The 26,597-nt window shown below is 36.2% G+C and overlaps 1 protein-coding gene across 1 annotated transcript; it reads left to right on the top strand.

Annotated features, from left to right (window-relative positions):
• LOC105470861 (claudin 16) lies at positions 1 to 26,333 on the top strand. Its single transcript, XM_011723131.3, has 5 exons — positions 1 to 595; positions 14,618 to 14,720; positions 18,423 to 18,587; positions 22,257 to 22,448; positions 23,765 to 26,333. The coding sequence occupies exons 1-5, from the start codon at positions 482 to 484 to the stop codon at positions 23,896 to 23,898; spliced, it is 708 nt and encodes a 235-aa protein (XP_011721433.1). The 5' UTR covers positions 1 to 481; the 3' UTR covers positions 23,899 to 26,333.
• The last annotated feature ends 264 nt before the right edge of the window (positions 26,334 to 26,597 follow it).

Here is a 26,597-nt window from a genome sequence, read left to right as displayed (position 1 = left end):
AAAATAACACTCAGTCAACCATGTAGCCTTCTTCTGAGGGGGAGAATAGTTCACTTTCCCTAGAGGGCCTAAGAAGGATCAGTTTACAGGTTCCAGCATGGGGTGGGACCCTTCCTCCTTCCCCCGTCTTGGCACTGGCGCTTGGTCTGGTGACCACCACTAGCCCACAGTTGGGTCAGAAAACGTTACAGAACTCCTCTCTCCCCCACCCGAAACACACTCAGCCCTTGCACTGACCTGGCTTCTGATTGGAGGCTGGTTGCTTCGGATAATAACCTCCAGGACCCCACTGTTGGTTACAGCCTGTTTGTAATATTCTTACTGCAACTCAAGACACCTGCGGCAGGGTGTGAGAAAAAGTAAAAGACCAGCATTTTCACATCCCCAAGTACCAGAAACACAGAAGACTGACACTCGCCACCTAAGTGGGGTCAGGGCTGGTGTCTGCCCATGTTGCCCACTGGATGGGCTGCTTGCCACAATGAGGGATCTTCTTCCATACATCGCTTGCTTCTTTGCCTTTTTCTCTACTGGGTTTTTGATTGTGGCCACCTGGACTGACTGTTGGATGGTGAACGCTGATGACTCTCTGGAGGTAAGAAGATAGCAACTTCTTTTCGTGACCCAGGCCAGGCCAAATTCTCGCTAAGTCCACCTGCCATATACAACATTCAGTATCTTTACTAAGGCTAATGATAGCAAAAATAGGCAACATGGACTATTCGTTGAGTCTTTACATTGTCAGCTCATTTAATCCTCGTAGTTAATTTATGAGGTAGGTCTTGTTATCCCATTAAACAGATGAAGTTATTAAATAGTTCCTCTGTTTTTTTTTATAAGGATAAATTTGCAGAAGGGTAATTAAATGATCTCTGCTACTGAGACCTCCAGAAATGCATATCTTCCATTGCTGCGCATATCAAATTGAGTAACATTTCATTACCACCCTTTTTTCTAAGATAAATTTGTTACTCTTGATGACAGCATTAAGAATAGTGTGAAAGACTTTTTTAAGGAGTATTAATAATCTAAAACATTGAGGAAGAAAATGCAAGGCATACAAAACCTACCCAATTAACATGCAATAGGAAAAAACATTATCTTAATGATTTCCAAGTAAAAGAAAATATTTTGAGGGAGAAAAGGTCTTTCCAGTGCATCCCAATGTACAGGGGACAGGCATGGACTTAAGTCCTCCCTTAAAATGAGTTGCTCTAGGGAACTGACTACTATGCAAAAGATGAGTGAGTGGGTTCACGTCTGAGGATTTTATTTTTCTCATTGGAGAAGCTCAGAAAGAAGAAATTTTGAAGTTCAAAAGCATTACGTGTGGCCACAGGAATCTGAGAGAGGCAGAACTGAGTAAAAAATCAAATCTTCAGAATTAGCTGCTATTCATTAATGAGGCTTAGGAAAATACAGGTAAGAAAAAGAAACAATATTTCAAGAGCTCAGAAAAAGGAGTATATAGCAAAACAATTTGCTTTTTACTGTGCATCCTGAAGGGAACAATTTACCCTAGCAAATGCTATAATGTCACCTCTGTAAAGTTTAGCAAAGATACTTGAGTGAGTTTATATATTTTTCTTCTAATTTTCTTTATTAAACCCTCAAATTGGAGTTCCAAATGGAAAGTAATAATCAATTCTATTTTGCTGTGCATTATTTTTGCTGCTCGCTTTTTCTTGCTTTTAATTTTCCTCTGACTTCAGCATGGCATTTCAAAACGAATGGAGTTATGAATACCTCTTTAATGCTAGAAAATTACATTTCCAAAAATTGTGATAGAATTGAACTACTGTAAAGGGTGTCTGCTATAAGTGAGCCCAGTGATGCATTTTATCTGGCCACGAATATATGCAGAGAATGAAATAAATGCCCTTTGAACAGTGCTCAGGGAAAAGTACAGATAAAACGTTCTGCTGTCATTAGTTTGCCATTATCTAGACGGCCAGTGGTAGCTGATGAATAAGAAATATGGTGAACTTGAGCATAATTATAATTATGTTTTTTAAAATGCAAAAAAATGTAAAATCCCATTTAGAGGCATTGTTAAAATATTTTCTAAAACAATTTAAAAGTCTTTCTGCTTAAGCTGACATAATTGCTAACTTCATTTGATAGGAAATAGTTTTAGAAAGGGTCAAACCTTGCTGAGAGAGAGATTGAGAGTCCTGGAATTTAAAGTGTCTTCTCTCATTTTAGTACAACCAACCAATTTGCCATCTGTCCCATGAAATAATACTTCCAGTTAAAATGAATGGAAGGAGCAGTCCAGGTTACACACCTCAAGTAAACCCTTGCTAACCTTGAAAAATAGTTAATATTTCTTAGCTTCCTTCTTATTTCCCATACTTAAAATATATTGCTATAATATTCTCAAGAAGCCTTCACATTTAAAGGAAGAGGCCAGGCGTGGTGGCTCACACCTGTAATCCCAATACTTTAGGAGGCCAAGGCGGGAGGATCACAAAGTCAAGAGATTGAGACCATCCTGGCCCACACAGTGAAACCCCATCTCTAACAAAAATACAAAAATTAGTTGGGCATGGTGGCATGCGCCTATAGTCCCAGCTACTCAGGAGGCTGAGGCAGGAGAATAGCTTGAACTAGGGAGGAGGAGGTTGCACTGAGCCGAGATTGTGCCACTGCACTCCAGCCTGGCGACAGAGCGAGACTCCATCTAAAAAACAAAGAAGAACAAGAAGAAGAACCCTGTAACAAATCCGGCCTCCTCTTTCAACAATCTCTTTAGTTGTCAGTATTTTTAAAGAGACAAAAATCTCTTATAATAATTTCTACTTCAACAGGCCAGGATAGAAAGTTATATTATCCACAAATTTGAAGGTTCTGATACTAGCTCAATTGCTCTTCTCTTTTCTTGCCCCCATCCTCATTTATATATCACCTTTGGTCCATATAACAACTCACTTTATGTTTTTATTTTTATTGTTTTTATAGATGGGGTCTCACGCTGTCACCCAGGCTAGAGTGTACTGGTGCAATCATATCTCACTGCAGATTCAAGCTTCGAGGCTCAAGTGATCCTCCCACTTCAGCCTCCCTAGTAGCTAGGACTACAGGTGCATGCCGCTACAGCTGGCTAATTTTAAAATTTTTTTGTAAGAACAAGGACTTTCTCTGTTCTTTAGGCTGGCCTCCAACTCCAAGTCTCAAGTGATCCTCTTGCCTCAGCCTCCTAAAGTACTGGGATTATAGGAGTGAACCACCACAACAGCTCACTTTAATCAATTGTTGGACAAAAGCCAATGAAACAAGTGTTTTGTTTTGTTTTGATTTTTTGAGGAAAAAAAAAAGGAATACCAATAGACAATTTAAATAAGAAGGAGTATTATACTTTTCTAGTTGTGTGTTTTGTTTTTTTTTTTAGTATTTTTGGATGATGTTGGCATGGGAGTTAGAAGAGTTTTGTGGTTCAATTCAATATAAAAAATATATGCAATTATAAATATAAAAGGAATGATGCTACTCCTACTAGAAGAGACAAAGACAAAGCAAAAATGGTGTCTGCCTTTCAGGAGTGCACATTTAATGAGGGGAAAACAAAGATACACATGAAACTATAATAAAAAGCATAAATAAATTCATATTTTGAGAAAGAAATAAGCGAGGTATCATTGGGGAAGAAAATATACAATGATCACTTCCTATCAGGGACATCGAAGCAGGTCTCATGAAAGAAAAGGCATTTGAGCAAAGCCTTGAAACAATGTAAAGCATTTCAAATTGTAGAAATGGCAGCAGGGGCCTTTCAGATAAGGGGACAAAGTGGCAAAAGTGCAAAGTGAGGAAAAGCTCAGGGCTTGTTAGAGGAGTAAAGTGAGTAACACAAAGCAGGAGGCAGAAAAAGCTCAGATATTCTTTTTGCCTACCACACTCTACGTATCTTGAATGAAGTTCTTTGTATTGGGTAAAAATGTTACGAAAGAAAATAGCACACACAATTGCAATGTGCACAACCCTAAATCAGTGACTAGAGGCCCTCAGCTGCTATCCTGCTCTTGTCATTATTGATTCATTTGTGTCTCTGAGAAGACGGATGGAGAGAAGAGAATTTGGGTTTTTAGATTTTTCAAGCGTGTGTTTGCATCTTAAGTTTATTAACTGTCTTCTATTAAGCAAGTCACATTTCTTGTCTTTAGCTCAGTTTTTTCAATTATATAGTTGAACTCAGTTGTTTCTAAGGTCCTTTTCAGTCTTTTTTTTTTTTTTTTTTTTTTTTAACATCAGGTCTCCATGACTGTCTGAAACTCCAGAGAGTTGGACACTCACTAATGGACTGGTGGTGTCTGGTGCTTCCCCAGGCATTTCCATTGGGAATCTAGTGGGAGTATCCTCCATTGTTCTGTAACTTCATACACTCTCCCTTCCTTCATCTCAACTTTTTTCTCTTTCTCCTTCATTTCCTTGTTCCTTTCTTCTTCTTCTTTATTTCCCCTCTCTCTTTTCCTCCCTTTTCTTACCTCCTTCTCTTTTCCTCCCTTTTCATACCTCCTTCTCTTTTCCTCCTATATCCTTCTTTTTCTTTCTTTCTTTCCCTTTCTCCTTCATCTCTTTTTCCCTGCATTTCTCTCTCTTTTCTTTCTACCTTTTGTCATTTCACAAATAATCTTGGACAACTTCTGTATACTTAGAACCATGGTGGGTACAGGGTTATGAAGTAGGATGAGACCTGGAGCCTCTCTAGGCTGCTCCCAGTGTAGTCAGTGGGACAAACAGGTGAACCGACAGTTATAGCATGATGGAGCAGATACTATGATAATGAAAACCCTAAGTGGGTGGCTCACTTGGTCTTGGATAACCAGTGAAAGCTACCCAAAAGAAGAGATATCTAAACTAGGACTTGAAGAACAGGTGAGTGAAGCAGGAGAAGTAGAGAGTATTCCAAGCTCAGGCTAGGCAGGAACTGAGATCAAGGTACAAGAGCACTGTATGTTTGTGGTATTTCATATATTTCATCATAGTAAGAATTCCCAGTTTAGAGAAAAGAATACAGGGGTTGGGTCCTCAGAAGTTTTGCATAGCATGTAAAATATAGATCTTATACCATAGGCAAGGGTTTGTCACTGTAAGCAATATGTACATGTATTTTAGAAAGATTAATCATTCTGGCTATCTGTGGGGAGAGATTGGAAGGGTAAAATGAGGTGTGGGGAGAACAACTAGGAGACTTTTGTTATAGACCAGAAGGGAAACAAGAGTGGTTTGAACTTGAGTGGCAGCAAGCGTGAAGAAATATGAAATATGGGAGACTCTAAAAATATCAAATTGATGAGAGTGATAATTGACTGCCAGTGGGAGAGTAGGTGATGAGGAGAGAGAGTCAAAGTTGAAATCTGCCTTTCTGATCTGGGGCAATTGGAGGGCTGGTGATGTTATTCACCAAGAGCTTACATGAATGAAAATTAGTGACTCTACAGAAATCTTCATGGAGCAATGTCCCTGAACCATCCTACTATTTTTTTTCCGCTTAGCTTATTATACAATACTTAGAGGTAGGAACACAATTCTTTACAGTGGAGAAGTTTACAGATTTAACTGTGTATCAGAGGGAGCTGAGATTAAATCCCACCTTACCAGGCAGTGGCTGTACAAATTTAGACAGACTTAAGTCGCTGTAAACCGCATTTCCTATTCAGTAATGAGAGAATAATAATACACACATCATAAGTTTCTTGTGAGAATTAAATGAGCTTGTGTCTCTAAAGCATTTGCCACAGTAGCAGGCAGATATGAATCAGCCAATAAATATTAGATATATTATTGTCTATTTGCAGTTTATTGGTTTGTTTTTGTTCTGGAGAAGGAGATGACATTTTGCATAATGTTTGCTGAACAGAGAAATAGCAGATTTAAATTCTATTCCTATTTTTGGTATTGCTTCTCTTGGAGAAATTTTGTTTACTTCTCTAAAGCTGTCGTTTGCTTTTTTTTTTTAATCAGAGTCTCTTTCTGTCGCCCAGGCTGGAGTGCAGTGGCATGATCTTGGCTCACTGAGGCCTCCACCACCTGAGTTCAAGCGATTCTCCTGCCTCAGTCTCCCTAGTAGCCGGGACTACAAGTGCCACCACGCCTGGCTAATTTTTTTGTATTTTTTCTTTCACCATGGGGTTTCACCATGTTGGCCAGGCTGGTCTCGAACTCCTGACCTCAGGTGATCTGCCTGCCTCGGCCTCCCAAAGTGCTGGGATTACAAGTGTGAGCCACCGCACCTGGCTGCCCATTTTTATGTTTACATCTATTTCCTTTTTGTCTGACCAGGGAAATAAGACAGACAGTAAGTGAAATAGTGAAGGTTATTTATCAAATACTCACATTTGACAAAAAAAATTAATTATGAGATAATAACATTGTTAATATGTTAACTACAAGATATGTAATTCTTAATTATTTACACTGAAATAGTTTCCTCACACAGCAGTTACTGATCTCTCAATTATAAAAAGGAAAAAGTGTTTTCACAAGAAGATTTCATTTTCAGTCCATCTTTGTTAATTATTTATTGAGAATCTGCTATATACTGAGCACTAGTATGATTAAAATTTTATTACCTCAAAACAAAGTTGCTCACATTAATATTTATTTTATCTCTATAATCAGATTATCTTCTGGGATTTCTATTTGCATAATAATATTACAATTCTTTTAGACATAAAGCAAATAATAAAATTATATCCAGCTTGCCCTTTGATTATATACTTGTTTTAACTTTCCAATTGATTTCAAACTCTTTCAGCAGATGTTTGAGGCAACAAATATTTTCATATTCATCTCATGATTTCCTAAGCACCTAGCACTGATGTACATTAATGTGAACTCATGATGCATTTGCTCACATGAGTTGATAGAGCACCCAGGAACATACTTATCCTACTTGTTGAAAGAATGAATACATTAATAATAAAATATGAGGTGATTATTGAAAATCTCACATTGAACCTCAAGTAAGAAGTATGTCTGTAATGAAATGACCACTTTTTTAAAAAGCAGGATTTTATATCTTGCTATAATTTAAATATTTTCAGGATATGTATTTGGCTCATTTTTAAAAATAAAATTGGAATAAAAATCTGATTCTTGGGATATCTAATAAGGTTGATGAAGAGTATATTCTGGGCTAGAGAATGTGGCTTTTTGCTTGGTGCTTTGAAGAGAGAAATAAAAAAAGAGAGAGAGAAAAGAAATTGATAATTTGTAATAATTCATTCAACATAAATTGTGATCCTTATCACTGGGCAATAATCATTGCAAAGTTGTAATGCCATACTTTTAAAAGGAAAACATTTTAATGTATGTAAACATTTTAAAATGTTAAAATAAAAATATTTAGAAAGTTCTGATGCATAACTTAGGTGATATACCTGTGAAGAACACAAAATTTTACTTTTCTACTCAGTTGGCATTACCCCATTTCTTATGATCTATACCTTTAGCCAGTGCTCCACAAATAACCAGAACTAAAACAAATTTTAGCAAATAAAGTCGTGTTTTTCTTTCATATCTTATAAATATAGGATATAAAGTAAAAAGAAAAGGCAACATTGATTATGATTATTTTAGTCTTGCTCCCTCATCTTTATTAAGGCCTGTGGTGACTCCATTTAGGCCCTGGGATAGTAAAAAATATAAAATAAAATGTAAAAGTAAAATGTCCAGAATCTTAATTGAAAAATTCAAATGCATTTTATGTTAAAATCGAAAATGTTTCCAGTTTTAGTGGTCAAATGTTATTTACTACATTATTATTAAAACTTTTGCATCTTAATAAATATATCTAAGTAAGTACTAAGTAGGTATCTAAGTAGGAAAGTTACATCTTCAGTGTTAAAATATATTAGCACATGGATGGTAAAGTAGTGTGAAAATTATAAATTCTTATAATTTGTATATGTAAGGTGGTTTTTTAAAATTATATATCTTAATAGCTTATTTTACTTTTAGTTGTCTGTACATTTATAATCTTAATGAATATTGACAAAGAAAAATCTTGTTTGATAGTGGTTAGCAACAATAAACGTTTACAAAATCTACTCTATATTTACTGTCTCTCTCTGCAGATAGATAGATAGATAATAGATAGATAGACAGATAGATAGATAGATAGATAGATAGATAGATACACACACAGACATGATTTCCTATGTTACTAGAGAAGAGATAAATACTGAACATTGTTCAATGTCTCTAATTCTCAAGTATTTCTGAGTTTCTAATTCTCAAAAGATATATAAAAAGACAAGGCAAGCAAAATTATTGCTGCTTATAGTTCAAGACTGATAAGAAAAGAGAAACTGGGAAAGACTAGGATAGAGAAGTCTTAATGCGAAACTGCTACAGAGTCCAGAATAAGAAATCCCAGGATTAAGGAACTAATTTATGCCACTATAACTCAACCGGGAAGAGTCATCATCTCTATGGTTTCCTGACACTTTTAAGTGACATTACTCATATTTAGTGCTGTAGTAAACACTTTCCAGAGCCAGTTGAGTAAACAAGGTCCAGAATGACACCAAATCAATGTAAGCTCTTCAGTCTAAATCATAATTCTTCAGCTTCTGGATTTAGCTGGTTTTGTTTATGTAGTCAAGTAGAAATTGCATGTATTAAGTAGCAACTGTGCATATAATAACCATTTTCTACACCAGACTTCCAATGAGAGTTAATATGAATTGATTGAAAAATTGAGATTTTCAATTTCCTCAATAAACATTTATTAAGCACCTATTATGTACCAAGAGTAAGAGACTGTATACTCCTTGAAGCCAGCTGCCATGTTTGTCTTTATCTTCGCTGTATCTCCAGCATTAATATAGTCAGCATGTTGACTGGTAAATAACAGGCATTTAATAAATATAGTTTGAAGAATGACAGATGGCCTATAATTGCACATACAAAAGATAATGCAATATTTTAAATGCTGTAATCATACGGACAACTTCCTGTCAGATTTCAGGGTAGTAAATGATAAATGCCAGCTGGAGAAACTTGGGTAGTGGGGAGGCTAGTGAAAACACAGAAGTCTTTAAGATGAGGCTTAAATAATAAGTAGAAGTTTGGCAAGTTGAGAGCAAGGGGAGTTATTCTCATTAGCATAATTAGTATATACCAGGAGGAGAAAACTCCAATGCCTTAAGGAACCAAGTAGCCAGCATTCATGAGAGAGGCAGGTTGGGCAGGATCTGTGGGGAACCTGGTGAGCCCAAGCCCCACCTAAATGGGAGCAGCCACTCTTTTCTTGCTAGTCGTTGCTTCGTGAGACTGGTGAGTTCAGGTACCCAGACAGACCAAGTTTCTAAGGAAATCCTGAAATCTGAACTGTTCTGTAAAATCTCTATACTTTATTAGCAACTAACTAAGAGATTTGTTTGCTTTCCTCATGCTTGTGCCTTCTACTTTATTGTCATACCTTAAATAAACCTACTTCTCTCCATTTAGGAGATAACCCACCCTTCACTTTTGGGAACAATAGATATTCATTGAAATAATATACAAATTAGCATTGTTTTAATGTTATTTATTAATATATAAGTTGCATGTTAGAAGGACAAATTTTAAATTTAGAATCCTCTATTTCAGACAACTCTGTCAGATTAAAAGTTATTACTTAACATTTGTGATTTTTACCCTTTAAGAAAGGTTAACTATAATATTTTAAAACATCAGTCTGCTTTTTAAGAACCCTGTCTTAAAATTTTCAAGAACTTAGATTTGCTTGCTTTTTAGTTTCTAATAAGCCATTTTACAACAGAGGAATAAGTAAATGAAAGCGATAAATTATACCAGAGAGCATTCCTAAATATAATAAAAAACATGAAAAATTTTAACCTTGTCTTTTGTACACAAAGGCACCTTTAAGAGTGTCTCCCGTAAGTGCTATTTTAACACAGAAGTTTAGTTAATTACAGCCACTATTCTCACGTACCTTAACTGAGTGTGAATACCAAGCCACCTAATAGTGTGCCCCTGAGCATTAATACCTAATGAAATTGGATTCCTTGTTTTCTCTAATGAGCTCATTGCTTTTCTAAATATGGTCATTGCAGGTAAATGATCAATAGCCTTGAAACTGATACCACTACTGAATTATTTTGGCAAGATAGAAATACTCTTATTAGTGTAAAATAAGAATTTTTGAATATGCATTTCAGATCACTTTCTAAATAATGTCACATATAACAGGAATGACCATAGTAGGCTAGTTTGTTTCAGTGGCTGGCTTAGTAAGAAATTGTGGACAGTCGCTGTCTGATTTACAGCACAGTGGCTTCAAACTCATATCACCTAGCTCGAGCTAAAGTGAACTGGATGCAGTGTGTTCCTGTTAATTAAGAGACTGAGGGGTAGTCAGCTTTAAGAAAGTTTTCTGTTCCGTTTTCTGTTATGATATAGCAGTTCTGTACAAGCCGTCTCCAATATACTAGTTTCCTACAGCTGCCGTAACAAATGACCATAAATTCAGTGGCTTAACAAAAGATAACTTTATTCTCTCACAGTTCTGGAGGCTGGAAGCTTACAATCAAGAAGTTGGCAAGGCTGCGCTGCCCCTGAAAGTTCTGGAAGAATCCGTTCTTAGCCTCTTCCAGCTTCTGGTGGCTGTAGGCATCCTTGACTTGTGGCTGTATCCCTCCAATCTCTGCCTCGGCGGTCACATTGCATCCTTCTTTTCTGTCTGTTTCTCTCCTGCCATGTGTCTCTTCTAATGAAACTTGTCAGCCCACCTGGATAACCCAATATGATCTCAAGGTCCTCAGTTACATTTTCAGAGATCCTTTTTCCAAATAAGGTCATATACTGGTGGTAAGAATGTGGACATATCTTTCTGAGGGCCACCCTCTTTCTCCACCTTCACTGTGGTTAGTTAGTAAAGCCTAACACAGCCACTACTCAAGTCATTATGATGTTTAAGCACGTTACTACCACTATTTTTATGTATCGAGCATATCATTTATATTGTGTGTATATTTGTAATTTTTAATTCTTATAACCATCCTATATACAGATAAGGAGATTGAGGAACAAAAAAGGTAAGATCTTCCTCAAGGTTACAACATACATAGTAAGAGTGTCAATCTATACTTAATATTTAATGCATATGTAAATACATATGCATTATGTATTTAGATGTTCACATTATTTAGAAATATACATATACATTTAGATGTTCACATTATTTAGAAATTTATGTGTTGAATTTCACAAGATAGCTGTTTATCATTAGATTTTTTGGTCTCTGGGTTACACAGGGTCAGATAATCCTCCAGAAAGTCCATGACATTGTTTCCAACTTAAACCTAAAGAAGAACATGCCAAGGTGAAGTTTGCAGAATAACAGCCTTGGGATGAGATTCAAATTAGGGCTTACTTCACCCAAAGCTATCATCCAATACCCAATTCTGGATTACTTTATCTTAAAATGGATTTGTAATTCTTTTTAAAAACTTGTTTTTAGGCTGGGCATGATGGCTCACGCTTGTAATCCCAGCACTTTGGGAGGCCGAGGTGGGAGGATCACCTGAGGTCGGGAGTTCGAGACCAGCCTGACCAACATGGAGAAACCCCGGCTCTACTAAAAATACTAAAAAAAAAAAAAAAAAAAGCCTGGCGTGGTGGCCCATGCCTGTTATCCCAGCTACTCGGGAGGCTGAGGCAGGAGAATCACTTGAACCTGGAAGGTGGAGGGTGCGGTGAGCTGAGATCACGCCATTGCACTCCAGCCCGGGGAACAAGAGCGAGATTCTGCCTCAAAAAAAAAAAAAGTTTTTAAACACTTTTAACTGTTTAAACAATTTTTTTTTAGCACATGTGCATCTTTTTAATGGGGTACATAGTAACGTTTTGATATACATAATGTGTAGTGATCAGATTAGGGTAATTAGCATAGCCATCATCTCAAACATCTATATTTTTTTTGTTGGAAACATTAAATATCCTTTTTCTACCTATTTGAAATTATACCATTATTAACAAGAGCCATCCTAGAGTGCTATAGAACAGGGGTCCACACCTTTCAGGCCACACACCAGTACCAGTCCGTGGCCTCTTAGGAACTGGGCTGCGCAGCGGGAGGTGCGCAGTGGGCAAGAGAGCATTACCATCTAAGCTCCACCTTCTGTCAGATCAGCGGCGGTATTCGATTCTCACAGGAGTGCAAACCCTGTTGTGAACTGCACGTGCCAGGGATCTGGGTTGCATACTCCTTATAAGCACCTAATGCCTGATGATCTGAGCTGGAACAGTTTCATCCCAAACCATCCCCAACCCTCTAGCCACTGGTTCCATGGAAAAATTGCCTGCATGAAACCGGTCCCTGGTGCCAAAAGGGTTGAGGACCACTGGTATAGAACACTAGAATTTATTCCTCTTGTCTAGCTGCAATTTTGTATCTCTTAGCAAATCTCTCCTTATTCCCTGACCCCTACCCTTCCCAGCCTTCAGTATCCTCTGTCTTGCTTTTTACCGCGTGTTTTTGTTGTTGTTGTTGTTGTTGTTGTTGTTGTTGTTGTTGTTTTTGAGACGGAATCTTGCTCTGTTGCCAGGCTGGAGTGCAATGGCGCGATCTTGGCTCACTGCAAGCTCCGACTCCCTGGTTCAAGCGATGCTCCTGCCTCAGCCTCCCGAGTGGCTGGGACTACAGGCACGCACCACCACGCCCAGCTAATTTTTGTATTTTTAGTAAAGACGTGTTTCACCGTGTTAGCCAGGATGACCCCGATCTCCTGACCTCGTGATCCGCCCGCCTCAGCCTCCCAAAGTGCTGGGATGACAGGCGTGAGCCACCGCGCTCGGCCGAGATCAACTTTTTATGGCTTCCACATATGAATAAAAATACGCAATGTTTAATTTTCTATTCCTGGCTTATTTCATTTAACATTATGTCCTTCAGTTCCGTCCATGCTGACTTGAATAAAAGAATTTCATATTTTTAAATTGCTAAATAGTATTCTATTGTGTATATATACCACATCGTATTTATCCATTCCTCTGTTGTTGGGTATCTAGGCTGATTCCATATCTTGGCTATTGTGAATAGTGCCACAAAGAGCATGGAGGTGCGGACATACTGATTTCCTTTCCTGTGAATAAATGCCCAATAATGAGCTTTGTTGGATCATAAAGAATGGGTTTTAAATACACTGCAATGCTTAGGAGCACACCCACGCACTGCTGTGTTTGAGCCCTATCTCCTCCATTAACTCTGCTTTCTTGGGGTTATCACTTAACTTTCATGTGCCCCAATTTCCTCATTTGTAAAATGGATGATAAATAATATCTCTTGAGGTCCCTTAAGAAACAAGAAAAATAATCATATGCTAAATAGTAACTGCTTCATGATATACACTCTCTATCGAATAATTATCACCAATGATAAGCATTTTACATATAAAGTAGTATTAGAGGTACAACATTCAGAATCACGATGAAGTTGCAAGCAGTAGAATTTTATTTGGCACATAGCATGCTTCAAAAGACAGCACGGGGCAGAGAGTTTCATAGTGCATGTATTCCTGAATATTATTTTATTTTCAAAAGTAAAGTGTTTTTATGTTTTTTTCTTCCCACAGCAATTTAACCCCCTTCCTTTGCATTCCTCTTCTCACCCTGCTCTGTTATTTTATTCTTTCTTGGGGAAAGAATTAAGTTTTTGTTTTCCAAGATAACTCATAAACTACTAAACTATCCGCAGATACACAAGGTAATTTGAATCCGTAACCAAGTCAGAGGAAACAGTTGTGTTAGCTCTGTTCCATATGCGTGAGCTCTATCAAGCACACCTGAAACTATTTTCTGTCGGTATGTTTATGATTCTAAGAAATCTACTGTGACTTACAGTTTGTGGATAAAGTATGAGAAGGTTCGGGGCACTGGTACCTTTTAGCTCTAAGTGGATGCTTAGAGTCATCTGCACATCATTTCCAAGTAAAAATGGTTTACAGTTGTCGAGTTGTACGAAATTAATGCTCAATTTGCTTACATCCATTACATAGCTTAAGCATTTATAATATATCACTGGAGCAAGAAATAAGACTTGGGGCCTTTATATATTTTATTTATTGGCATCTTTTCATTTATTGGTTTTCTTTGCTAATTATTTTACATTTATAAACTTCATATATAAGGATAATATTTTTCTTCATGGAACTCAGTATGCATGATAAAGAAGCAATATATATTTCTAATAGACTCAAGGTGTCAACAGTTATCATCTCTTGTCATATGGTTTTTTTTTTTTTTGTGAGTCAATGTCAGCACAGAGACATGAAATGATGTTTTTCCATAACCATAACTCAATGGTGGAAGAAGACATAGATATTTAAATATATTTAGTTCTGTTTTTATCTCTTCTGGACATGACTTATTTCTCTACCCCCACCCTACCTGAGGAGGTGGATTCATTTCCTGACCCAGAAAGGCTTCAATTGTCAGTGCTTAAGGGAAAATATTCTAAAATGCATTGTTTGTTGTAAATGAAACTCTGATCATGCATGTAACCACTTACTTTACTATCAAACACAACAGCCAACTTCTCCCTTTGATCAAGGAGGACTGAAGTGTGCCTGCATGAATTGTTTCACACGGTGTCTTCTCTGACATCTAGGTGAGCACAAAATGCCGAGGCCTCTGGTGGGAATGCGTCACCAATGCTTTTGATGGAATTCGCACCTGCGATGAGTACGATTCCATACTTGCAGAACATCCCTGTACGTATGCCTTAGATCTCGCTGCTTGCCAGGAATGGAAAGGGACAGAAAACTGAGTTCGGGTCTCCATTTTGTGCTTTGTTTTCTATTGTACATTGTTAAGGCTCGGTCCAGTTTGAAATGGTTAGAAATTGAGCTCGTCTTGGAAATGTGGATTTAAATATATACTTTAGCACATTTTCTCTTTTCTCATGTATTTGTAAATTCCTTGAGGGAAAAATATTATCTTATTAATCTCTCTGTCCCCCAAAGGGCCAGGCATAGTGCCTCACACACAGTAGGCTTACAGTAAACGGCTTTTTAATCGAGATGAATTCTTTAGGGTGCTGTAATTTCATGATTAGACTGGAGAGGTTAAGTGGAAAGCATTTCAGAGACATTTTAAGCTATGACTTAGTTCAAATAGAAAGTTTACAGTTATTTCAATTGAAGGTTTGCTAAGAAAGAGAGGTGAAGATACAGTGGCAGAGGCAGAAAGAGGTAGACAGCCAGAGACAAAGACGTAGACTGTGGGGATCAGTGGAAGAAAAAACCAACACATGTGACACACTGTTACAGGCAATATTAAAGCTGGCTCCCTTATCTTCCTTACTTTTAGCTTTAAGTTATAGTTAAGGCCAGGTGCAGTGGCTCACGCCTGTAATCCTAGCACTTTGGGAGACCAAGGCAAGGGATCACTTGAGGTTAGGAGTTCTAAAGCAGCCTGTCCAACATGGGGAAACCCCATCCCTACTAAAAATACCAAAAAAGAAAAGAAAAGAAAAAAAAATTAACTGGGCATGGTGGTAGGAGCCTGTAGTTCCAGCTACTCAGAAGGCTGAGGTGGGAGAATCACTTGGACCCGGAAGGCAGTGGTTGCAGTGAGCTACGATCGCACCACTGCACTCCAGCCCAGGAGACACAGCAAGACTCCATCTCAAAAATAAAATAATAAATAAATAAATAAATAAATAAATAAATAAATAAACAAACAAATAGTTACATGTTAGCAGAGCCCATGTTGCTAAGAATAAAGAAATCTCTTAAATTTAAAAATCTTATCGTTGATTCTCTCAGTCCTCTCCATGGTGTTTATTTATTTATAAGAACATTGAACCCTGCTAAGAAATACCTGTTCTGTTACAAAAGCAAAGTGGTTTTAGTCTCTTTCAAAGCAAATGATGGATGATGGCACCATAAAGCAACTTCTCTTCTCAAGATAAATAAAAAGTTAAACCCTTGGAATGTGACTTTGCCCCTGAACTGCTATTTCAGTCCAGAGGAAAGCACTTAAAAGGAGCAGTGCTCTAAAATTCTTCATCTGCTATTTAAAAGTTGAGTGCCTGGAACATTTTTTAAAACATAGTTCATAAAGCCTTTGTTTTATTTTTGTTAAAAAAGATTCTCTTAATTCCTTTTCTTTTCCCCTCTCTATGTGAACCTAGTTCTACCTACGAAGAAACACTATTTGCTGAATAGGAATGAACATTTAGCCTATTCTAAAAATTCATTAAAGTGGATTTTAATACATAAGCTGAGAAGAAAATGAAAGATTAAGTATTTCAGACTTTTAAATACTGTTATATGCATTTATACAAGAAGAAAATACAATCACTCATAAGCTCACTACATAGAGAAAACCACCATTTATATTTTAATATGTTCCTTTTTCATCTTTGACCTATGCCGTCACATTTTTCCCTTTTTTAACCTATTACTTTCAAATAAGACAGTAAAGGCCCATTACCTTTCTTTAAAAAATTCCATCTTCTTTAAAGACAGCAGAGATGAAAATGGACTCTAGGAAAATGACATATCTGTGCCCTCTTGGTTAGGATGTTACATATGAGGAAGTGGGATTTTATTTTTACTTTTTGCTATCTTTCATACAACTACAATTAGATAACTCTTTCCACTGTCCTGTATACTTAGGGTGTTTAATCCAGACAAGTATGTTTGTCATGGCTCCAGTTGATATGGATAATTTGAGTCCCCACAAATCAGCATATTAACAGCATTCTGATGGTCAAATCTCGCATGATTCCAGAAAAAGAAATTTCTTACTGGCCAGCATGATCTATCTGCTTTCAGGAATCCCCTCCTGGATCCAGGCTGGCCATGGGGCCCCTGGTCCACCCCATCGGCTCTTCAGAGACCCTACATATAGGATAGGAGTTGGAGCGTTCCGAAGGGAAGAAGATCTAGGCCCATGAGAGTTTGGATGAGTTCAGACCACCCTATCCTGATGGTATAGCTGGCCCCAGGTAGTCCCAGGTTTCAAAAGAGTACTTGGAAAATTTCATGGGAGGCTATCCAAAGGACAAGAACCTTTTGGTTTAGAGCCCTGAGTAGGAAGCCTGCTTGTATATGCTATTTAGTGATCAAGAAGATATGTTGAAATAGTGGTATTATCTAATAGGTTACATATTTTTCTCTTTCCTCATTTTGAGAAAAATGAGTCTTAGATTTGGAACATTTAAATTTTCTGAAATAATGCTAAATTTTGAGACCTTATGAATTCTGTTTTAGAGACAAATATTCATATATATTAAGATAATTATAAATAGTATGTTTACTTATTAATGAGTTTGGGGCTGATTTTATGCATTGATTTTTCTCTCTCAGATGAGTCACACTTTTTTTATTTTAAGTTCAGGAATATTGTCTGCATATTTGCAAACAACATGTTTCCAAATAAACCCTAAGGTTACCTACCATTGGGTAAAAATTATTTAAAATACAAGGAAACCCCAGATCAATATGAAAATAAAACATAATTGCTGTACCATAAAAGGAATACATTTTATTACTCTTATCCATCAGCCAGCTAGAATAGTAGTAGTTCTGATTTCAGTTAATTAACCTTCTATTTGAGATATGATTTCCCTAAGTTGAGCTCAGCATAACTATAACTCAGAGTTCTGGAGGCTTTCACAGTTGAAGATGCTTCTGCTGCAGAAGATGATTGCTACTATTCCACTTTCATCTTCCTGATCTTTTCTTTCCTGGACTGTCTACCGTATATTCTTATTCTTATTGTCTGTAGCTATAAAATATGGTCATTTGACAATGCAAGGTTGAAGGCTTAATATGTAATATTGGCCAAGAAGAGTCATGATTTAAATAGCTGAAAGAGAAAATGATCTAATTTCCAGAAATTATCTTCTACTTAATAGCACAAACTAACTCTCCTTCTTCTAAAGATCTCCTGATGGTTTCTTCTATCTTCAATTGACACAAAGAAGTCTTGAAATATTTTATTCTGCTTCCCTGTGTCAAATTTTAACCAATTATTATTTTTAAATAAAATTTTAAACAATTATAGTGATTATTTATTCAATATTTATTAAGAAATTTTTGTAGAACAGATATGCTACCTTCGATTCCGCAATTGGCTACAATATTTGTGAATGAGACATTTTCCAGGGCAGGAGGCAAAAAGGAAAACATTTCTTTAGTCCCCACTGTCTACCAGGATGCTATCTGCTAGTATACCAACAAAACTAAGTAGTAAACTGTGCTAAAACAATTAATGATGTCAATAATCTCATTTTTTTAGTTTTAAACATTAGGAGTACTCATGTTTAAGTTCATACAAAGTCTGACTTTTGCCAGTGGGGTGTGTTACTGTTACCGACTTGTCTGGTTTTCTTGCTATATCTCTGTGAGTTAATATGGTTCCTTCCTCTGACTGTGCTTTAACCATATGCCCTGGTCTTCCAGTGAAGCTGGTGGTAACTCGAGCGCTGATGATTACTGCAGATATTCTAGCTGGGTTTGGATTTCTCACCCTGCTCCTTGGTCTTGACTGCGTGAAATTCCTCCCTGATGAGCCGTACATTAAAGTCCGCATCTGCTTTGTTGCTGGAACCACATTACTAATAGCAGGTACTGGTCTGGCTGGACTAGCAACTGGGGTAGGGAGACTCTGCTAAGGACTTGAGGTGAAGGAGAGTGTTGTGGTGAAGTTGCTCACTTTCGGATTATTTGTGGCTTCCTTTTCTAGATTGAAAAACTAAAGATCACATCTACCAGTCCTGCTTACTTTAGCTTTGAAGTCAGATAATTAGTCTTTTGTTAATATCTCAGAACAAAATATGAAGCTCTCAGGCCGGGTGTGGTGGCTCATGCCTGTAATCCCACCACTTTGGGAGGCCAAGGCAGATAGATTACTTGAGGCCAGGAGTTCGAAATCAGCTGGTCAACATGGTCAAACCCCATCTCCACTAAAAATACAAATCTAGGCATGGTGGTGCATGCCTGTAGTCCCATCTACTTGGGGGACTGAGGCAGGAGAATCGCTTGAACCCAGGATGTGGAGGTTGCAGTGAGCAGAGATCGCGCCACTGCACTCCAGCCTGGGTAACAGAGCAAGACTCCATCTCAGGGGTAAAAAGAAAGAAAGAAAGAAAGAAAGCTCTAAAACTATGTTTTAGCCATTTAAAAAGTTACATAACTAATTATCTTATGATTATTACTAAAGTTAAAATCCTAAAGTAAACCCCAAACTTCTACCTCCTTGCCTGTACCCACCTCCACCAACTCCACCAACTCTTTTTAACAATAAACTAACAATTGTGCCAAGTCCTATGTTGTCCCATGTGCTAACCCATTTGTTCATAAATGTAACAATAAACAGATCATATTGTTATCCCCACTTACAACACAGATAAAGAAACTGAAGTTCTGAAGACTACTCAAGCATATTTATTAGTCAAGCTTGACTAATAAACAACACATCAAAAAGCACTTTAAATAGTATTTATTAGTGAAACAGCAAAATCATACTTTATTCAGGTCTGTCTTCAACTTCAAAGCTTAGTCCTCTTCTTTTTTTATTAGACAGAGTTTCACTCTTGTTGCCCAGGCTGGAGTGCAATGGCACAATCATGGCTCACTGCAACCTCCACCTCCCAGGTTCAAGCGATTCTCCTGCCTCAGCCTCCCTAGTAGCTGGGATTATAGGCATGTGCCACCATGCCTGGCCAATTTTGTATTTTTAGTAGAGATGGGGTTTCTCCATGTTGGTCAGCCTGGTCTCAAACTCCCGACTTCAGGTGATCCGCCTGCCTCGGCCTCCCAAAGTGCTGGGATTACAGGCGTGAGCCACCGCGCCCAGCCAGTCCTCTTCTTTTACAACATAATGTCGTCTTCTTGTCTGTTAGCAGGAAAAATCTTGTCTGCTAACAAAGCGAATATAAGTGGGAGGCTGACTGGGCAGTGTGGGGTAGTAAATCGATATGGAGTTTGGAACTAAAAACACTTGGAGATATGTATGTGTGGTATTTTCACCCATGTCTCTGTTTCCTAATCTGCAAAGGAGCATGAAGCTAAGGTAGTAACATGTACCCTGAATTGCTATGTGAAGATGCAATGTGGGCACAGCAAACTCTGAGCTGACTGCCTAACCCTTTATATGCTTAAAACTTGGGCCTCCCTGATTTTTGACACAGAAATGTTAAGTCAACGTCCTAATAATCCTCAGATTGTATTATAAAGTTACAGAAATTTAGAATTCTTCCCTTCTGTAAGTCATTTATTTCAATATCCCACTTACTGACAGCATTGAACTTTTTAATATACAATGTATTTCATTTAAGATTTAAATATTATTTAATTATTTATAGCTATGCTATTTTGTTCCAGAATATTTTTGAGGCATCATCAGTAAATAGCCCATCTTATGCAAAACAACAAAACAAATAACATTTAAAAAATAAGTCATTGAAGAAAATCCTGATAGGAATGACTGAAGAAATAACTAAATTGAAAGACAAAGCATGTCCTAAGCTTTGGAAACATTATTTAGAATTAGTGTGCTATAAAATTTATTTTTTAAAGTCTATAATCTCTTTTGAAGTTTTAGAAAAGGAATTTCTACCTGAAAACTGCAGACGATGGTATTATAGAAACGCTATTGCAATATATACTGCATTTTCTACAGGTTATGTGTTTATTATCTGTCTTTTTTTTTTTCTTTTTGAGATGGAGTGTCACTCTGTCACCCAGGCTGCAGTGCAGTGGCGCGATCTCGGCTCACTGCAAGCTCTGCCTCCCGAGTTCACGCCATTCTCCTGCCTCAGCCTCCCGAGTAGCTGGAACTACAGGTGCCCGCCACTATGCCTGGCTACTTTTTGTATTTATAGTAGACACGGGGTTTCACCATGTTGGCCAGGATGGTCTCAATCTCTTGTCCTCATGATCCGCCCGCCTCGGCCTCCCAAAGTGCTAGGATTACAGGCGTGAGCCACTGCGCCCAGCCTATCTGATCCTTCTTAAAGTTCTTACATTAAACAATTAAGAGAAGAATACAGTTAAATAGTGATTTAAATAGATATCACAGACTCTCTGGGGAAAAAAATGTAAAAATTTTTGGAGACTACATATTTTATTTTATTTTTTTAGATTTGGGAAAAACAAATATTTATTTCGTTAGACAGTAAAACAACTCTGGAAAGTAATCTGAAGAGATTCTTTGTGAAGACATGCATCTAATTTAGCACAGAGTAGCAGAACTTTGAAATGAAGGAAAAGCAGGATCCAGTTATTTGGGTATTGGTGGGCAAGATCTTGATCTTAACAGTAATGTTGATATAGCTTCAGGATATCAGTAAGCACACATTTAGAAGTAAATAACTGAAAATCCAACTCAAGCAGACTTAGACAACCTATAGATTACTGATTTCTTCTAATTGCCTTCTGCTAGACATTGAGCGTGTGGAGACTACATATTTCAAAAACACTCTTTTAATACAGTGTTTTGTCCTCCAACTCACCACATTTCTTTATTGCATCCAGGCTTCGACATGCAACTTATACCTTTAAAATACCAGGACTCTAGTGGCGTCATTTCAAACCAGTTAATTGTTAGAGAGGCTAATCTGTGGAGATGTATTCAAAGGGAATAACATTTCTTGCTCCATTCTAATATGGTGTGGGGGTATTAGATAAAGGTTTATTTGAAAATAAAAACAATTTTTACTTCAATTGTTTGTTTTTGACTTAAAGACACTGAAATCAGTGACTTTAAAAACAGTTTTCATATGGGTGCTGATTACGTAGCTGGCGTAGCTTCAAAAGGGGGTAGAGGGAGCATTAAATACTCATAATGGTATTTACTGACAATTAAAAAATCAGTATGGAATGAACATATGCTCTATGTTGTTTGTGTTAGACTATATTCTTTTTCTGTTTTGTTTGGTTTTGTTTCTAGTATTTTCATTTATACAATACTAACATGGCATCGGAAAGACAGGAAAATCAAAGAAAACCATAACGATGAATTTCCATTTATACAAACCGATGAGTACTGCATTATTTCATTTTTGTATTTTCTTTATGTATAAAGTGAGGTAAAATTTTAAAAAGATACAAGATGGAAAGCAAAAGGAAGAGACAGAAGAAATGTCCAAACTTTGGTTCGCCCATGAATCCATGTTTCTGTTTTTACCTCTCTGAATGACGCCAGCCATTTTGGGTAGTAAACAAAACAGGTATTTTGGGATTTAAATTCAGAAAATGTCCCCTATTATTTGTAGCATCCTCCCTTTCTTTCAGGCACCCCAGGAATCATTGGCTCTGTGTGGTATGCTGTTGATGTCTATGTGGAACGTTCTACTCTGATTTTGCACAATATATTTCTTGGTATCCAATATAAATTTGGTTGGTCCTGTTGGCTAGGAATGGCTGGGTCTCTGGGTTGCTTTTTGGCTGGAGCCATTCTCACCTGCTGCTTATACCTTTTTAAAGGTAAGAATAAAATAAAATAGCAAACTTCCTTGCCTCCACTATCATTTTTCCCAATCCAGTGGAAACACATTTCACAAGAAAAAAAAATGCTATTTATTTGAATTCCTACCTATTACTTTAAAAATTCCAATTGTTGAAGGACAACTGAATTGTAATACTCAAACTTTATTACCCAGTTAGTGCTATATTAATTGAAAAATATATATTTTACCCAGTTAGTGCTATATTAATTGAAAAATATATTACTCAGTTAGTGTTATATTAAATGAAATATAAAATCCACAACTACAAGCATGTCCAATATTCAAATGTCTAATAGTTATCTTAATGTATTATGATTATACATATATACATATATACACATACATGCATGTATATGCATATACATATACATGTATGTATATAGGTATACATATTACAATTATACATATATACATATATGTATATGTATACATATATGTATATATACTATATGTGTATATATACATATACACTACATGTATAATTGTAATACATCAAAATAACTATTATACATTTGAATATTAGATATGGTCGTAATTGTGGATTTTATTTTTCAATTAATATAACACTGGGTAATAATGTTTGAGTATTACAATTCAGTTGCCCTTGAACAATTGGAATTTTTAATGGTAATTGGAATTTTTAATGGTAACAGGTAGGAATACATACAAGTATGTATATGTATACATACATATACATGTATATGTATATTAGAATTATACATATATGTGTATATACGTATATACAATTATACCTTTATAATTGTATGCATATATAGTTATATATACATCTAATTGTAATACATTAAAATAACTTATGCATTTGAATATTGGACATGGTTGTAGTTGTGAATTTTATATATAAACATGTATATATATGTATATATATTTTGCTGTATTACAGTTATACATACATATATATCTTCACCCACTCAACCTAATGTATGTTTAGTGTTAAACGGAGAAGTGGACTAAGATCCAGCCAAATATTTCTTTTTAAAGAATTTAACATGTTATGTTGGGTTTCTAAAAATATCACCTAAAAAACTGAGGGAATACCTCTCCTGATGAAGAAAAAAATAAAAGGAAATCTACTTTACTGAATTTTAAACCTAAAAGTAACTTTCAGAATGAAAATCTTAAATTGTCTCCTAGGATTCTTCTTAGAGTTCCAAAATGATACCTTCTTTGACTATCTATATTCTTGCTCCTTTTGAGGAAAAACATGTACAATGGTGTTTTATAATTTTCCCAAGTTCACTGAGTCCTACTTATTTTTATATCTCTTTCAAACAGGTGTTGGACCTGGGAGAAACTATTCTTATTCCTTGAGGAAAGCCTATTCAGTTGCAGGTGTTTCCATGACCAAGTCATACTCAGCCGCTCGAACTGAGACTGCCAAAATGTATGCTGTAGACACAAGGGTGTAAAATTCACATCTCAGTCTGTGCTTACATATGATTTAATTAATCAATATGGCTACATTGATAAAATAGTAAGTCAATCCAGAAACAGTTATTTAGAATTCATATTGAACTAAATTAATTGCTACCTTAATCAAAATGTTTGACTCTCCTATACTTTTCCTTTCTATTACTGTCATATTTTCCCCTCGTTCTCTCTGCTAACCTTCCTTACGCACACACTTTCCCTATATTTTAAGATAAGTCTTCTAGAATGTAGAACATTCTAGAATGTTTGTGATTTCTATATATCTATTAGAGATTATGACATGGTACTATTAAATGAAATAATGCTTAAATAGAAAGCAATCTTAAAAGAGGCCAGGAACCCTAATCTTTGAAAAGATGGACAAACTTACTTTTCTCCCTAGCTTTTGGTTCACTTTTTGTACTTTTAACAAGTGGGTGAATTATTTGATAACTTTGAGGAAGATTATTCTTTTATATTCATATTAGTATATCAATGCCTACCATTACTCTGATTGTATTAAAACAGAAAAAGAAAATAACAACTTGGTATAGCAGCCACTGGTGAGAGTTAAAGACAAGATCTGCCCCCCGCCTCCAAATGTCAAAGGCAAATGCTGAATTGACACTGGAGCTCGTGGTGACTTTCCACCTCACTAACAGCATAAAGGATCTGTGTATTATTTCACCACTGTTCTAGCTTTGCTGATATATTACCAAATTATTAGACTGCAGAAGTAATAGCTCAACCAGAGAATTTACTCATTTATTGATTAAACATCCAAATACTATTGTAATGTACTATGTTAGAATTCACCAATTCAAGTGCCCACACACCACTGAATCATCAGCACCAAGGAACGTATTAGACATATGGCAAAATTCAACAAATATATGTTGATTTAAATAAATAAAGGTTCACGACTCTACTAAAAAAAATCAATGTTCTGGTGGGGCACTGTAGCTCACGCCTGTAATCTACGCACTTCGGGAGGCCGAGGAGGGTGGATCACGATGTCAAGAGATCGAGACCATCCTGGCTAACACGGTGAACCCCCGTCTCTACTAAAAAAAAGACAAAAAAATTAGCCAGGCGTGGTGGCGGCGCCTGTGGTCCCAGCTACTCAGGAGGCTGAGGCAGGAGAATGGCGTGAACCCGGGAGGTGGAGCTTGCAGTGAGCCGAGATCGAGCCACTGCACTCCAGCCTGGGCGACAGAGCGAGATGCCGTCTAAAAAAATAAAAATAAATTAAAAAATAATAAATAAATGTTCCTCATAAAATGTGGGTTTTGGGGAAAATATAGAATTACATATACATTTAAAGAAGTCGCTAATGAAATTTCATTCATATTCGTAATGCAATCATGTTGAATTTTTTTTAATTGTAGCATTTTATAAAATGTGTGTAAAATTTAATCTCCAGTTTTCTAATTACTTGTCATTCACATTAATAACATTAGTACCCTTAAGGTGCCCTTGCAATGCCTGAAAAGAAGATCAACTCACCCACCCAGAAATTAGTTCTTTGAAAAAAAGAAATTAAGTTGTGAATTTATAAAGACCTTGAAATAAGTGTTTCAAATTTAAAGAACAAAGAATGATGTGAAAATGAGATTATGATTCCTACTACATGGATTAGCATTCCAAGACTGTTGTTTATTGCTTCCCACAGTATCTTTATCCGTATTCTCCGAAGCAGTTCCAATCTAGTTGGAGAATTAACAGAATTGATTTAACTTTGTCTCATTTTTATTATTAACTGTGTAATTGACATTAAAAATATTTGTAAATCATACTCACTAGTTATTTGATATTATTCTATGCATTTTAAAATTAATTTTGTGTTTTCCCCTCAATATTTGTTTTTAACATTTATTGCCATTTTTATTTTTTACTCTATTATCTGTCATGCTTTATGTATTCCAATAAGTCTCTTGAAATCCTTGTGGGGAAAGGCAGGACAAAAATAATTAGTTAATTCGATTTTTAAAATGTAATTTTTTTCATTTTAAATATTTCATTTGTATAAGAAAATATTTCAGAGAACCATGATGATAATTGATATGTGTGACTGTTTTGAGTTTTTTCTCAATTAAAACATTTTGTATGTAAGGGGAAGAATGTCAAGATTGTTTTTTTAATTCATTTGAAACATTCATTTCTAATTCATTGTAATTTAATGACATGTCCCAAAATAAAGCATAAAGAAGACTATGCTTTGTATGGCAACTAGTGAACAACAAAGCAAATACTAACTGATGAAACTGTAATAATTGACAGGTTGTGACGTAACATGGCAAGAAAGAAAAAAGTGATATAATCCAAAAGCAATGCAAGTAAGATTATTAGACTGAAACATTAAAATAGCTCACTAAATACTGGGTACTACAATTTAGGCATGCCTATTAATTGCATACAAGAAAAGAAAAAAAATTTAAAAATTGGACAATGCTACTTATCCACCCCTTTATTAACTACTTTCTTTCTAAGATCAACTTTTTAAATTAAAATTAGCTTTTCCTTATGGTAAAATCAATATATGTGCATTGTAAAATCTTTGTGTAAAACACACAAAGATTCAAAAATATATCTTATTTAAATACCAAAGCAAAATGTTCACCATATTCTCTCTACCTGGGACATCACTACTCCTAAAATTTATTGAATCTCTACACAGCCTCCCAGATATTCTCCATTT

The sequence above is a fragment of the Macaca nemestrina genome, chromosome 2 (assembly GCF_043159975.1).
Source record: "Macaca nemestrina isolate mMacNem1 chromosome 2, mMacNem.hap1, whole genome shotgun sequence".
NCBI classification, from domain to species: domain Eukaryota; kingdom Metazoa; phylum Chordata; class Mammalia; order Primates; family Cercopithecidae; genus Macaca; species Macaca nemestrina.
The sequence above is the reverse complement of the archived record's forward strand: the minus strand, read 5'-3'. Positions and strand labels throughout refer to the sequence as shown.

Coding starts and splice junctions, on each gene's coding strand:
- LOC105470861 (XM_011723131.3), top strand. CDS start 482: ATGAGGGATCTTCTTCCATACATCGCTTGCTTCTTTGCCTTTTTCTCT. Junction 596..14,617: donor ACGCTGATGACTCTCTGGAG/GTAAGAAGATAG, acceptor TCTGACATCTAG/GTGAGCACAAAATGCCGAGG. Junction 18,588..22,256: donor AACCACATTACTAATAGCAG/GTACTGGTCTGG, acceptor CCTTTCTTTCAG/GCACCCCAGGAATCATTGGC.